This window comes from Ahaetulla prasina, chromosome 2, assembly GCF_028640845.1.
Source record: "Ahaetulla prasina isolate Xishuangbanna chromosome 2, ASM2864084v1, whole genome shotgun sequence".
Lineage (NCBI taxonomy): Eukaryota > Metazoa > Chordata > Lepidosauria > Squamata > Colubridae > Ahaetulla > Ahaetulla prasina.
The window spans coordinates 3,642,922-3,658,378 of NC_080540.1; the positions used below are offsets into that span (position 1 = coordinate 3,642,922).

At 42.5% G+C, this 15,457-nt stretch overlaps 1 protein-coding gene and 1 pseudogene across 1 annotated transcript in view; both read left to right on the top strand.

Annotated features, from left to right (window-relative positions):
- The window catches only part of LOC131193708 (zinc finger protein 729-like), a 37,772-nt gene extending 33,033 nt beyond the window's left edge, over window positions 1-4,739 (top strand). The window contains 1 exon segment of the mRNA XM_058174186.1: window positions 1,617-4,739. Coding sequence (XP_058030169.1) covers window positions 1,617-2,734 — 1,118 coding nt within the window. The 3' untranslated portion in view covers window positions 2,735-4,739.
- LOC131192752 (zinc finger protein with KRAB and SCAN domains 7-like) overlaps window positions 1-12,763 on the top strand; it is a 94,361-nt pseudogene extending 81,598 nt beyond the window's left edge.
- Window positions 12,764-15,457: the final 2,694 nt, after the last annotated feature.

The window sequence follows — 15,457 nt, forward strand, 5'->3', positions numbered from 1 at the left end:
CCTGTCAATTTGGTCTTGTCTGCAAATTTGATGAGTTCCCCTTCTACCCCTTGTCTAAATCATTGATTAAGATGATCAGATATTGCAAATCCTCCTCTTCTTTTTTCCATGTTCAGGAGAGTTTGGTGTCGTTCGAGGAAGTGGCTGTGTATTTATCTGAGGAGGAATGGTCTCAGCTGGATTCTGACCAAAAAGCGCTGCATTCGGAAGTCATGCTTGAAAACCATAGGAACGTGGTCTCTCTGGGTAAGAGTTTTCTTGTCCCAAATCAGAGAGTTCAAGAAGACAGATTATAGTTAGTTTTTTTATTAAAAAATCAGTGATCAGATACTGTCTCCTGTGAGGGAGAAGAAAAGGATCTGGCCTTCTCATACTCCAAGGAAGGAAAGAGTCAATGTCTCTTTGCTTACATACTTTCTTTGCCATTACCTCTGGAGGTAATGTGAGAGGAATGTGTTGCCATTTGTCCTCTAAAAACCTCCCCAAATTTTGTGAGAACAGAACTTTCATGCTCAGGCCATGGAAGGGCGTTCTCCCAATCCAATTCAAGAATGAAGCCTCGTGCAATGTGACTCAGAGCATCTTATAGTTAATCAATGAGTTATGACGGTTACAACCTGTCCCGAAATTTCGAATGTTGCAGCACCACGACCATCATTCACACTTACAAATGACAATAGAGGCGCTGCAACAATATTTGCCGTACCGATAACTCCATTCCATCACGCTGGGATTTACGTTGTGGTGATGTAGCAAGCTGTCGGTTCCTTTCCCTGCTACATTTGCAGAAAAAAAAGAGGCCTAAAGTAGTAAGAGATATGTGAGATCAATAATGGGAAATCTTGCATTACTAATCTCACATGATCTCGCACTATGGTACTTTAGGCCACTGTTCTCTGCTAACCAAGGCCTGCATGAGATCCAGCGCAAAATGCTTTTCAAATAGACAGTAGGCCTCTTCATTTTCAAAGAGTTTTGCCCTGGATCTCATGCGGTCCTCAGTTCTTAGAAGAACACAGGCCAAAAGTATTGCAGTTTGAGATCATGCAAGATTAATAGCCTGAGATCTTGCAGTACTAGTCTCATTTACAAGCCAAAGGAAGATTTCAAGCAAGGATTTAGTTCCAAAATCTCATCGCTGAGATCAAGGAAGAGGCTAAGTGGGGATCCTGCCAGACAGACGCTGTGGAGCAGCTGCTGCAAGGTACAATGGGGAACAAAGTGCTTTTTTCAAAATTGTTTCAGTTCTCACAGGTCTCTGCTGAAATTAACCACCACAATAAATCTCAAGTTGTCTTCTAATTCCTTCTACAATCAGCCTAATGGACTTTCAGAAAAATTCAGAAGGAAATTCACTTGACTTTGTACAGTTTGATCTTTTTCTCTAACCTTGTTATCATTTTCATTTCTCTTTTGCTTTGAAGGTAATAATGGGCAAAAGAATCAAGATTCCTGGGAATTGTTCCAAGTGATCAATGCTAAAAATGAAATGGAGAAGTTTGGAATTCGAATGGAATTCGAAAGCCACGAGAGAAACCAGTCAAATAATTGGAATCAGGATACCTCATCTTCCACTGATGCTCTGATACAAGATTTTCTTGCCCAACAAGAGAGATCATATAAATGCATGGAGTGTGGAAAGACCTTTACTCTGAGCAGTAGACTTACTGTCCACAAAAAGATCCACACAGGGGAAAAGCCACATAAATGCTTGGAGTGTGGAAAGACCTTTACTCAAAGAGGTAATCTTATTTCCCATAAGTTGATCCACACAGGAGAGAAACCATTTAAATGCATGGAGTGTGGAAAGACCTTTGCTCAACGCAGTTATCTTGCTTCCCATAAAAAGATCCACACAGGAGAAAAGCCATATAAATGCATAGTGTGTGGAAAGACCTTTCCTCTAAGCAGTAGACTTACTATCCACAAAAAGATCCACACTGGGGAAAAGCCATTTAAATGCATGGAATGTGGAAAGACCTTTGCTCGAAGAGATCATCTTATTTCCCATAAGATGATCCACACAGGGGAGAAGCCATATAAATGCATGCAATGTGGGAAAACCTTTACTCATAGCAGAGGACTTACTATCCACAAAAAGCTCCACACAGGAGAGAAACCATATAAATGCATGGACTGTGGAAAGACCTTTGTTCTGAACAGTAGACTCGCTATCCATAAAAAGATCCATATAGGAGAAAAGCCGTATAAATGCATCGAATGTGGAAAGACTTTTGCTTTGAGCAGGAGACTCACTATCCACAAAAAGATCCACACAGGAGAAAAGCCGTATAAATGCATGGAGTGTGGAAAGACCTTTGCTCTGAACAGTAGGCTCGCTATCCACACAAAGATCCATACCGGGGAAAAGCCATACGAATGCATGGAGTGTGGAAAGACCTTTGCTCAAAGAGGTAATCTGATTTCCCATAAGATGACCCACATAGGGGCGAAGCCGTATGAATGTATAGAGTGTGGAAAGAAATTTGCTCAACGCAGTTATCTTGCTTCCCATAAAAAAATCCACACAGTTGAGAAACCATATAAATGCATGAATTGTGGAAAGACCTTTGCTCAACGCAGTTATCTTGCTTCCCATAAAAAAATCCACACAGTGGAGAAGCCATATAAATGCATGGAATGTGGAAAGAGCTTTGCTCGGAATCGTAGTCTTACTTCTCATAAAAGGATCCACGCTCAGGAGAAACTACAGAGTAATAGCAATTCCACTTAGACTTATGTACCACTCCACAGTGCTTTGCTGCACTCTTAAGAGATTTACAAAGTCAGCATATTGTCCCCAGCAATCTGGGTCCTCATTTTACTGACCTCAAAAAGATGAAATGCTGAATCAACCTTGAGCCAGTCAGGATCTCCCCGCTGTGTGCAATTAACCTGCATTCTAACCCTCTGCCCCATGTCTCTACATATTTTTATGTGTATGCATATTTTGCCTTTCTGATCCAAATGAGTCTAGATTAATCCAACAAAATGAAATGTAATGTGGAGAAAAGCAAGGTTTTACACCTGGCAGGAAAAACAGATTAGGTGAAACCTGGCAGAAAAACAGTAACTGTGAGAGGGACCTTGGAGTCCTAATGGATGATAACTTAAGCATTAGTCAGCTATGTATAGCAGAAGCCAAAAAAACTAATACAATTCTTGGTTGTATAAGCAGAGGCATAGAATCAAAGTCACATCAAGTATTAGTACCACTTCATAAAGCCTTAATAAGACCTCACTTGGTATACTGCATCCAGTTTTGGCCATCACGTTACAAAAAAGATGTTGAGACTTTTGAAAGAAATGAAAAGAATAGCAGCTATGCTGATTAAAAGCCTAAAGACTAAACCAAGAATGGTTGCAGAATTTGAATTTGGCTAGTCTAGAGAAAAGAAGGATTAGGAATGACATGATAGCAATATTCTGGTATTTCAGAGATTGCCACAAGGAGGGAGTAATTCTCCCCCCCAAAGCATCAGAGGACAAGACAAGAAAACAATGGATCGAAACTAATCAAGGAGAGAAGCAACCTGGAATTTCCTTACAGTGAGTTCAATTAACCACTGAAACAGCCTGCCTTTAGACATTGTGGTGCTTTCATCACTAAACATTTTAAAGAAGAGACTGGTCAATCGCTTGTGTGAAATGATATAGGATCTCCTACTTGAGCTGGACTAGAAGAGCTCCAAGTTCCCTTCCAGCTCTATTCTGATTTTGATTCTTTCTTGTGCTTTTTCACTAAGTAGGAGGTTATAAAGCAAAATGAGCATCAGTGGAGATGAAGGTTATCATGTGGCCTGAAAGTGATGTGTGGCGACCGATATTTAAGTGGTGGAGATTCCCTAATCATTTCAAGAAACTCCCTCTGATGAGTATACCCACTAGGGCAGAGTTGCAGTCAAAAATGCAATTAGTCTAGAATCCCTTACTATTGTTTTAGCTTTTCTTATTTTGCTTACTATTGTCACAGTCCGTCTTTCCACCGTGCTTCATATTATGTAATGTAATAAATGAGAAACATAACCATAAGGAGAAGGGGGTTATAGTGATGCTGAATTAGAAAATGCAACTCATGGATTTTGTCCTAATTTTCTGGTGATCTTTCCTTGCCTTCCCTCGTGTTGCCCATCTCTGGATTCACACAATCTTAGTAGTATCTTTTTTTAAAGTGAGGTCTCCAGAACTGGACACAGTATTCCAAATGGTGTCTCATTAAAGCCCTATGTAGAGGGATAGTACCTCCTTTTTCTTGATGGTGATATCTTTGGTACTGCATCCTAGCATTTTGTTTGCCTTCACAGCTGCCTGGCCGCACTGTTTACTTCTTTTGCAGTTATCATTGTTTCAGTGCCATGAACTGAACTTCTTTCACATAGTTCTGTAAAAAAAGTGTTGCTTGAAGTCATATATTAAAACATAGAAGTTCTAGCATTGTGGAAATACCTTTGTGTCTGTTCCAAGCTTCCTCCACACAGGGAGCGTTAAAGCAAGTAGTGTCAATTCTCAAAACAACCCTAGCTGAATCCATATCATAGTTTAGATTATTATGTATATTTCTTTTCCACCAATTTCCTTTTCTTTCATCAGAAGAGGCTGGAGGGGTCTCTTCCCGTTCTGGTCCCCTCTTTGCTGTAATGTTGAGGGAATAATTTGAGAAAGGCAGCTGTATTTATTGACTTAAAGAAATAAAAAAAAACAAATCAATAAACAATCATTTTCCTCATTGTGGCCTTTCCTGCCTGTGTCCCCTTTTCCTCCCTTTCAGGTGAGAGTTCTCTACAACACAAGACACTAGCTTGGTTTCCCAGAGAGCCTCCTGGTCCTCCTCTTCTGACCGCCTGTCTATTTCTGACAGGATTTGGACCCTTTTGGGGCCTCTTCCAATCTCTGCTGAGCCTTCAGGGCGGCTGTTCTTGAGGGAGGTGAGTTTAAATCCTCCAGAGAGATTTTTCTCCATCTCCACAGACGGTTCCTGGAGAGGAAGGTGGAGAAAGCGCTGCTTCTGGAGACCACAAAGCTTTTCTTGGGCAGGGAGCCATTGTGAGGGGCCTTTCCCCCCTACTCCCAAGCCCATCTTCCCTGCCCTCTTCGTTCTCGTCAGACGCGCTCCTCTCTCCCGCCTTTTCTACCATCCTGGCACTTTTCGCCAAATCCACCAGAGGGCGCCTTCTGCTAAGAGAAGGTAATGTCAGGCGGTTCCCCATTGGTCCACTGGAGGGCGAAGGTCACAACTGCCTTCCAGGCTGCGAAGGAAGTGACATCACAAACGCTTGCCGCTCTAGGAGGCCGCACTCGCTCGCCTTAACCGCTGGGGCTCCGCAGTATGAGGAGAGGCTGCGGGAGAGTCTGGCGGGGGGAGATCCAGACGTGCCCCGGGTGAGTTGGGGGCTCTTCCCGGGCAAGGGGAGGCGGAGGAGGGAGAGATACGCTCCCGGCCCTCCTGTGGCTTCAACCCTGGGTCCCATGCTTCCCAGCAGCCCTGTGTCAGAGGAGAGCCCGAGTGCGGGGAGGGGAGGCCCAGCAGGAGAGGAGAGAAGCCGGGCGAGGAGGAGGCAGGATTCGCACCAGGCTCCCCGAGGGCCCCATCCTGTCTCCGGAGGGGGAGAGAAGCGGGGCGGCCTCTCCAGCTGCCTCCTTCCCGGCCCTGCGCTGGGATGAGCCGCTCGGGGCTCCAGGCAGGTTGGGTGAAGGTTGTTTAATTGCTAGAATCCACTTTCTAATTCTTGGCGTTTATTTTTCTCTCCATCTCAAATACAGAAACTCGAAATAATTTGTAATCTTTGCTAAGTCAAAATTTTCTCTTTCTTGGAGAAAAAGAGCGGAGTCACTTGGAGGGATCAGAGTCCTGAGGGGCTAGAAATGCTCCTGTGAAGGAAAAGGCATCTGGAGACCCAGAAGAGTCCTTGGAGCCATTTGGAGTTGCTCTGCAGGAGAGAGAAAGGATGGAGACACAACCTTTGGGAAAGGAGGGAGCCGGAAAAGGACCTTCAGCTGCTCAGCCTGGGAAGAGGGAGAAGCTCTGGACAAGGACTGGGCAGAAGATCCCGGAAGAGGAAACCATCCTCCCTTCAAAAGTTCAGCCCTGGAACTTCAGGAGTCTCCAATACCAGGAGGCTGAGGGTCCCCGAGGACTTTGCAGCCGACTCCACAACTTTTGTAGGCGATGGCTGAGACCAGAAAAGCACACCAAAGCCCAGATGCTGGACCTGGTGGTTCTGGAGCAGCTCCTGGCTGTCCTGCCCCCAGAGGTGGTGGTCTGGGTGCAAGAGTGTGGCGCAGAGACCAGCTCCCAGGTGGTAGCCCTGGCTGAAGGCTTCCTCCTGAGCCAGGCAGAGGACCAGAAGGAGCAGGTCGAGTTGCAGGTAAGACACTTTAATCTAGGGCAGGGGTCTGCAACCTTAAACACTCAAAGTGATTTGGACACTTTCCCACAGAAAAGAAGACACTGGGAGCCACAAAACCTGGGTGGGTGTGGCCAACTCAATGTCACTCCCACTGAGTGACATGACACACATCCCCAACCACACCTATCCAGGCTCCTGGTGTTTTCTGTGGGAAATGGGTCTCTCTCTCTCTCCCTTTCCTTTCCTTTCCTTCCCTTCCCTTCCCCTCTTTCTTTTTCCTTCTTTCTCATTGAATACGATAGCAAATCCAAAATAAAGTTATTAATTGGGGGGATTGCTTCTCCGTAATCTTTTCATAGTGAACTCTTAATTTGGTAGCATATATATTTTTATTTCTTTTGAGTTTGACAATATAATACATTATCAAAAATTATAAATAATTTTATTTTCAGGTGCATTTTTTGTTATCTCTGTTATATCCTTTTTTTAAAAAAATCAGACACTCCCAATTTGTGCATTCTGGCAAACTGCAGTTTTCTTGGTAAGAGATCTAGCTTGTCAAAGTCCGTCCGTCCTTCCTTCCTTCCTTCCTTCCTTTTTCTTCCTTTCTCTCCCCTTCTCTCTCATTTGTTTCCCTCATTCTGTCCCTCCAGCTAGCTCTCATTTCTCTCTCCCTCCTCCCTTCTCTCTCCCTTTCATTTGTTTTTCTCTTCTTTCTTTCTTTCTTTCTTTCTTTCTTTCTTTCTTTCTTTCTTTCTTTCTTTCTTTCTTTCTTTCTCTCTCTCTCTCTCTCTCTCTCTCTCTCTCTCTCTCCCCTTCTCTCTCATTTGTTTACCAAATATAAGAATCCACTTTATGTCACGTGATGTATATATTAATTCTGTTTCTTTTTTCCTTTCTCCTATTGGAAGTGCTGCACTGTGGAGATCAGAGATCCGGAGGGAAAGAAGAATCAATCAAATCCCCCTCAAAAGCTATTTTGCAGGAGGATCCCTTGGGAAAATCCAAGTCGGAACACCTCAAGAGGTAATTAAGGATCCTCCTATTGCCCATTTGTCTTACCTTCACTCTCTTTTCTCTTCTATAGAATACCTTCTCCTATTTTGTTAATTATGCATTTTGAAATTATTTATTCTTTACAGAGAAAAAAAGCATGAAGTTTTCTGGTTTTTCTGGCGGAGATCAAACAGCAGTTGGACCGGCAAATCAAGTAAGAAAGGGAAAAGTTATTAAATTTTTATTCTCCCTTCAGGAAGTGAAGCGGGTTTACAGAGTGCTCTCTCCTTCTATTTCCCCCCCCCTTGTTTGGCCTGGATTACTTTTGTGTTCTTCCACAACGTGTACAGCAGAATAGCAGGTTCAAGTTGTTGTCAGCCAGCACAGCTTCCTCTAGTTTTCTTGTACTGCTATTAGTCCTCCAGCTTTGACTTTACAAAAAGCATTTTTAAAAAGTCCTTCAAGAAATAGGAATAAACGTATCATAGTGGCAGGAACTGCTAGAGGCCCCCCCTTTTTTGGGGGGGTGGGGGGTAATTCTTTGACTCAGAATTGTGCAAGGCTAATGAAAAATAAATAAATGCATTGCCGCATTACCATTTTTAAAAAGCCTTATTTATAACCTGTAGTTCAAAAACAAGCAAATCATATTAAAAAATAAAGCCGACTATTAAAATCCAAAGGGAGTGGTCGTGTTGAGCATGTAATCGAAGTACTTTGGACTACAAAATAATTTCCAATCCTCTGGTTTGCACCTCGATTAGGAGATCAAATATTCCCGTTTTTCAAAGTCTGAGAAATGACTTTCCCAGGAAATTTTCTCTTCTTTGTTTTCTTTCATTCAGCCAATGGCTCAGACTACTAGATCAGTCTATGATAGCGGTAGATCAATTGATCTAGAAGTGGGATTATTTTACTGAAAGGCACTGAATGTTTTGCAGAATCAATTAACTTGATAAAACTTCCCCAAATATTTATTCAGTTAAAGAAATATTCAAATTTGCCGATTTTCTCACCTAAAATGAGGACTTGTATGATGCACAGCCATGTAAGTTAGTGCATATCTTGCTTAGGGAATTTGGGAACAATGGAACAGAATAACAGGGTTGGTAGGGAATTTAGAGGACTTCTAGTCCAACCCCCTGCTCAGACAGGAAGCCCTATAACATTTCAGATATATGGCTGTTCAATTTCTTCTTAAACACCTCCCGTGTTGAAGCACCCACAATTTCTGGAGGCAAGTCATTCCACTGATTGTTTTCACTGGCCTCCTCTTCTTTGTGGAAGCCCCTTAGATATTGTAACACTGCTATCATGTTACCCTTAGTCCTTCTTTTCATTAAACTAGACATACCCAATTCCAATAACCGTTTATATGTTTTAGCCTCCAGTCCCCTAATCATTTTGGTTGCTCTTCTCTGTACTCTTTCTAGAGTCTCAACATCTTTTTTACATCTGGCAACCAAAACTGGATGCAATATTCCAAGTGTGGTCTTACCAAGACATTAGAAAGTGGTACTAACACTTCATGCGATCTTGATTCTATCCTCCTCTTAATGTAGCCTATGATTGGATTGGGGTTGTTTTGGCAACTGTAACACACTGCTGGCTGATGTTTAAGCGATTGTCCATTAGGACTCCAAGATCGCTGTTGCACTTTCTATTGTTGAGCCAGGTATCACTTATTCTATGCCCATGCATTTGGTTTTTCTTTCCTAAATGTAGACCCTTACATTTCTCAATGTTGTTTTTCATTTTGTTAAATGGGGTCCAATCTGTCAATGTGATCCTTCTATATCTCAAGTTAGATAACTTCTGGAGTGTTGGTATTTCTGCCAGTTTGGTCTTGTCTGCAAATTTGATGAATTCCCCTTCTATCCTCTTGTCTAAATCAATGATTAAGATGATCAGATATTGCAAATCCTCCTGTTCTTTTTTCCGTGTTCAGGAGAGTCTTGTGTCCTTCGAGGAGGTGGCTGTGCATTTCTCTGAGGAGGAATGGTCTCAGCTGGATTCTGACCAGAAAGCACTGCATTTGGAAGTCATGCTTGAAAACCATAGGAACGTGGTCTCTCTGGGTAAGAGTTTTCTAGTCCCCAATCCGAGAGTTCAAGAAGACAGATTGTATTTTTTTTTATTTAAAAAATGAGTGATTTTTTAAATAAAAATCATCTCCTGGGAGACAGAAGGAAAGTATTTTGACTTCTGGTACTCCAAGGAAGGAAAGAGTCGGTGTCTCTTTGCTTCCATGCTTTCTGTGCCATTTCTTATCTGTATTTTTCCATTTCTGTTTCAACTTATCTGTGGAGGCTGAAAAGAACGAGGTATGCTTTTAAGTGTTTCCTGGAGGTCATGTGAGAGGGATGTGTTGTCATTTGTCCTCTGAAACCTCCCTAAATTGTGTGAGAACAGAAGTTTCATGCTCGGGCCATGGAAGAGCGTTCTCCCAATCCAATTCAAGAACAAAGGCCTCATGCAGTGTGACTCAGAGCATCCTGGGGTACCAGCAATCCCTGTGTTATAACAGTTCACAAAGCGACTGTTCCAAGTTACAACCTAGCCCTTCCCCAAGTACTTAAGACCTGTCCTGAAATTGCGAATGTTGCGACACCACCGCCGTCATTCACATTTACGAATAACAGCAAAGGCGCTACAATAACATTCGCCCTACCTATAACCCCTTTACCTACCTATAAGTTGCGGTGATGTAGCGAGCCATCAATTCCTTTGCCTACTTCGCTGCATTTGCGGAAAAAAGAGGCCTAAAGTAGTGAGAGATATATGAGATCAGTAGTGGGAAATCTTGCACTACTAATTTCACATGATCTCGCACTATTTATTTATTTATTTATTTATTTATTTATTTATTTGATTTTTATACCGCCCTTCTCCTGAAGGACTCAGGGCGGTGCACAGGCAAAAATAAAACAGATAATACAATGTACAGTTTAAAATGCAATTAAAAAACTTATTTTAAAATTGGCCTGAGAAATAAAAATATACAATAAACTAAAAACCCCATTTAAAATTAATTAATAAGAATTTAAAATTAATAAAATTCAATTTAAGCCAGCCCCGCGCGAATAAAAAGATGTGTCTTCAGTTCGCGACGGAATGTCCGAAGATCAGGTATTTGGCGTAAACCCGGGGGAAGTTCGTTCCAGAGTGTGGGAGCCCCACAGAGAAGGACCTTCCCCTGGGGGCCGCCAGCCGACATTGCTTGGCGGACGGCACCCTGAGAAGTCCCTCTCTGTGAGAGCGTACGGGTCGGTGGGAGGCATGTGGTAACAGCAGGCGGTCCCGTAAGTACCCAGGCCCTAAGCCATGGAGCGCTTTAAAGGTGGTAACCAAAACCTTAAAGTGCACTCGAAAGGCCACAGGTAGCCAGTGCAGTCTGCGCAGGAGCGGTGTTATATGGGAGCTACGCGTAGCTCCCTCTATCACCCGCGCAGCTGCATTCTGGACTAACTGAAGCCTCCAAGTGCACTTCAAGGTGAGCTACTATGGTACTTTAGGCCTCTGTTCCCTGCTAACCAAGGCCTGCACGAGATCCAGGGCAAAATTCTTTGCAAACAGAGGGAAGGCCTCTTCATTTTCAAAGACCTTTGCCCTGGATCTCGTGCAGTCCTCAGTTCTTAGAAGAACACAGGCCGAAAGTATTGCAGTGCGAGATCATGCGAGATTAGTAGCCTGAGATCTTGCAGTACTGGTCTCGTTTACAAGCTAAAGGGATGCTTCAAGCAAGGGGTTTAGCTCCAAAATCCCATCACTGAGATCAAGGAACAGGCTGAGCGGTGGTCCCACCAGAGATACACTGTGGAGCAGCTACTCCAAAGTGCACCGGGGAAGAATGAACTTATTTAAAAATTATTTCAGTTCTCATAGGTCTCTGCTGAAATTAACCCATCCCAATAAATCTTAAATTGTCTCCTAATTCTTCCTTGGATGTTTCCATTGATTATTCCTTAATCCAAAACTGATTTTGAGTGAGATTTGCATATATATAGGGCCTCTGGTGGCTCAACGGACTAAGTCTGTCTGTTATTAACAAAGCTGCTTGCAATTACTGCAAGTTCAAGTCCCACCAGGCCCAAGGTTGACTCAGCCTTCCATCCTTTATAAGGTAGATAAAATGAGGACCCAGATTGTTGGGGGCAATAAGTTGACTTTGTATATAATATACAAATGGATGAAGACTATTGCTTAACACATTGTAAGCCGCCCTGAGTCTTCGGAGAAGGGCGGAATATAAATTCAAATAAATATAGATAGATAGATAGATAGATAGATAGATAGATAGATAGATAGATAGGTAGGTAGGTAGGTAGGTAGGTAGGTAGGTAGGTAGATAATTGTAAAGAAAGAGATGTTTCCTAGATATTTTTAAAGCTTTCGTGATTCATGGATATAGAAATCATCAAGTCTATATCACACCACTGTAAGCATGCAAAAATACAACCTAATGGACTTTCAGAAAAATTCAGAAGAAAATTTCTACAGTTTGATCTTTTTCTCTAATCTTGTTAGCATTTTTATTTCTCTTTTGCTTTGAAGGTACGAATGAGCAGAAGAATCAAGATTCCTGTGAACTATTCCAAGTGATCAATACTAAAGATGCAATGGAGAAGTTTGGAATTCGAATGGAATTCGAAAGCCATGAGAGAAACCAGTCAAATAATTGGAATCAGGATAGCTCATCTTTCACTGATGCCCAACAAGAGAGATCATATAAATGCATGGATTGTGGAAAGGCTTTTGCTCTGAGCAGTAGACTTACTGTCCACAAAAAGATCCACACAGGGGAAAAGCCACATAAATGCATGGAGTGTGGAAAGACCTTTGCACGACACAGTTATCTTGCTTCCCATACAAAGATCCACACGGGGGAAAAGCCATTTAAATGCATGGAGTGTGGAAAGACTTTTGCTCGAAGAGATCATCTTATTTCCCATAAGATGATCCACACAGGTGAGAAGCCGTATAAATGCATGCAGTGTGGTAAAACCTTTGCTCATAGCAGAGGACTTACTATCCACAAAAAGCTCCACTCAGGAGAGAAACCGTATAAATGCATGGAGTGTGGAAAGACCTTTGTTCTGAGCAGTAGACTCAATATACACAAAAAGATCCACACAGGAGAAAAGCCATTTGAATGCATCGAGTGTGGAAAGACCTTTGCTCATAACAGTGGACTTGAAAGACACAAAACAATACACACAGGAGAGAAACCATATAAATGCATGGAGTGTGGAAAGGCCTTCGCTCAATATAGATATCTTGCTTCCCATAAAAAGCTCCACACAGGAGAGAAGCCATAGAAATGCATGGAATGTGGAAAGAACTTTGCTCGGAGTTGTTGTCTTCTCATAAAAGGATCCATGCTCAGGAGAAACTATATAAGCAATAGCAATTTCACTTAGGTTTATATTTATTTATTTATTTATTTATTTATTATGCGTATTTTTATACCGCCCTTCTCCGAAGACTCGGGCCGTGTACAGCAGAAATATATACCCACTTCACAATGCTTAGTGGCACTCTAAGCAACCTGGAATTTCCTTACAGTGAGTTCAATTAACCACTGAAACAGCCTGCCTTTACACATTGTGGGTGCTTTCATCACTAGACATTTTAAAGAAGAGACTGGTCAATCACTTGTGTGAAATGATATAGGATCTCCTACTTGAGATGGACTAGAAGAGCTCCAAGTTCCCTTCCAGCTCTATTCTGATTTTGATTCTGTATCCTCAATTCTTTTTTGTGCTTTTTCGCTAAGTAGGTTTTAAAGCAAACATGAGCATTGTCGTGTCCCACTCCTCCGCTGACGGCTGGGTCAGGGAAATCCGAATCAGGCTTGCCTCTGCAGCTCTGCCCAAAGTCCTAGCAAAGTCCTCAGAGCAGGCAGGAGACCAGTAAGTGACTTCAGCAAGATAAGTTCGACTTTTGCCTGACTCAGAGACTGCCACAAAGTAGATCCTTTATATAGGCCATGGGGTGTGGCTCCATGACTCAGCACTCATTAAGGCCTGCACCTCCCTTCCTTCTGTTGCCTCCGCCTCTCCAATCTTCTGATATGAGGGTCACTCCAATCAGCTGTTGTTGGGAGTAAACCCTCCTCAGGCTCACCTGCTGTGGAGGAGGGGGAGGGGTCTAGCTGCTCCGTTTGCCTGGGCATGGAGTCAGGGCTGGGGGAGGGAGATGCTCCTTCTTCTGCAGTTTGTGTGGGCATGGAGCCAGGACTTGAGCCGGGAGGCATACATTCCTCAGTGTTCGGGAGCAGGTAAGAAGGCCCCGGCTGCTCTGAGGGCGGGCAAGACACAACAAGCATCAGTGGAGGTTAAGGTCATAATTTGGCCTGAAAGTGATGTGTGGTTGCCAATATTTAAGAGTTGGAGATTCCCCAATCATTTCAAGGAACTCCCTCTGATGAGTATATCCACTAGAGCAGAGTTACAGTCAGAAATGCATTTAGTCCTGAATCCCATACTATTGTTTCAGCTTTTCTTACTATTTTCTCAGTCTGCCTTTCCATCCTGCTTCACATTATGTAATGAAAGTAATAACTGAGAAAGAAAACCATAACGAAAATGAGGTTATAGTGATGCTGAATTAGAAAATGCAACTCATGGGCTCTTTGTCCTAATTTTCTGGTGATCGTTCCTTCTCTTCCCTCATGTTGCCCATCTCTCGACACACAATGTTCTCAATATCTTTTTAAAAAAAAAATATTCACAGTATTCCAAATGGTATCTCACTAAAGCCCTATGTAGAGGGACGGGGCCTCCTTTTTCTTGATGGTGATATCTTTGGTACTGTTTACTTCTTTTGCAGTTATTGTTTCAGTGCCATGGTAACTTCTTTCACATAGTTGTGTAAAAAAAAAGTGCTGTTTAAACTCTTATTCAAATACAGAACAGTTCTAGCGTTGTGGAAATAGGTGTACCTTTGTGTCTGTTCCAAGCTTCCTCCACACAGGGAATGAGTGTTAAAGCAAGTAGTGTCAACTCTCAAAACAACCCTAGCTGAAGCCGTATTTTTCTTGCTTCTTTCTTAGTTTCCATACTTGGGGGGGGGGGAGGCGATTTATGGAATGTAGAATGTTTTCTCCAATGTGCCAGACATAAAAATGATAATGCTGTTGAGAACCAAGGCCAAATCAGCATGCCGTAGGAACGGCAGGAGGATGTGCTGAGAAGTTCATTTTTTTAAAAAAATTGCATTTATATCCCGCACTTCTCCGAAGACTCAGGGTGGCTTACACTATGTTAGCAATAGTCTTCATCCTATTTGTATATTTATATACAAAGTCAACTTATTGCCCCCAACAATCTGGGTCCTCATTTTACCTACCTTATAAAGGATGGAAGGCTGAGTCAACCTTGGGCCTGGTGGGACTAGAACCTGCAGTAATTGCAGGCAGCTGTGTTAATAACAGACTGTCTTAGCAGTCTGAGCCACAGAGGCCCTCATCATCTGCTTTGTTGGCTAACGGGACCTGTGACAGGTGGATGGACACTATCTATTCCTTACTTATTCCAAAAACACAGGAATTATTGAATATTAGTTTCATCTTTGACCATGCGTATATGATGTACCCAATAACTGGATTTTTGAGGAAGCCAATGCCTCAGTCTTGAATTGGTTGGAAGCATTACTCAGAACCATGACAAGTAGTTTTATTAAGAGAAAGCAGTGGTAGGGAATTGTGGGCGCATATTAAGTACCCATAGCTAGGCAGACTACTGGCCAACCAAGTTAGTCCTTGATTTACAATAATTTTTATGCAAACATTCAAAGTTACAATGGCAACGAATGATGTTTCTGACTCCCTCCCTCCCTCCCTCTCTCCCTCCCAAATTAGGCGTACTCCAGGGAATCGGAATGAAAACCACTCCAGTGTGCTAACATTGCAAATGATCAATCAAGAAAGAAGATCTTTGAAAATCAAAGAGTCACAATGGGGTCACGTGATATTAAGAACTAGTTGAAAAAACAACTTCAGTCCTTTCTGATGAAACACACAGAAATGCGAACGGGAACTTTCTTTGGAATGTGAAGTTACCAAAAATAATCCAAACTGCCAACAAATGAGAAAATATGTAGCTCGCAGTTGA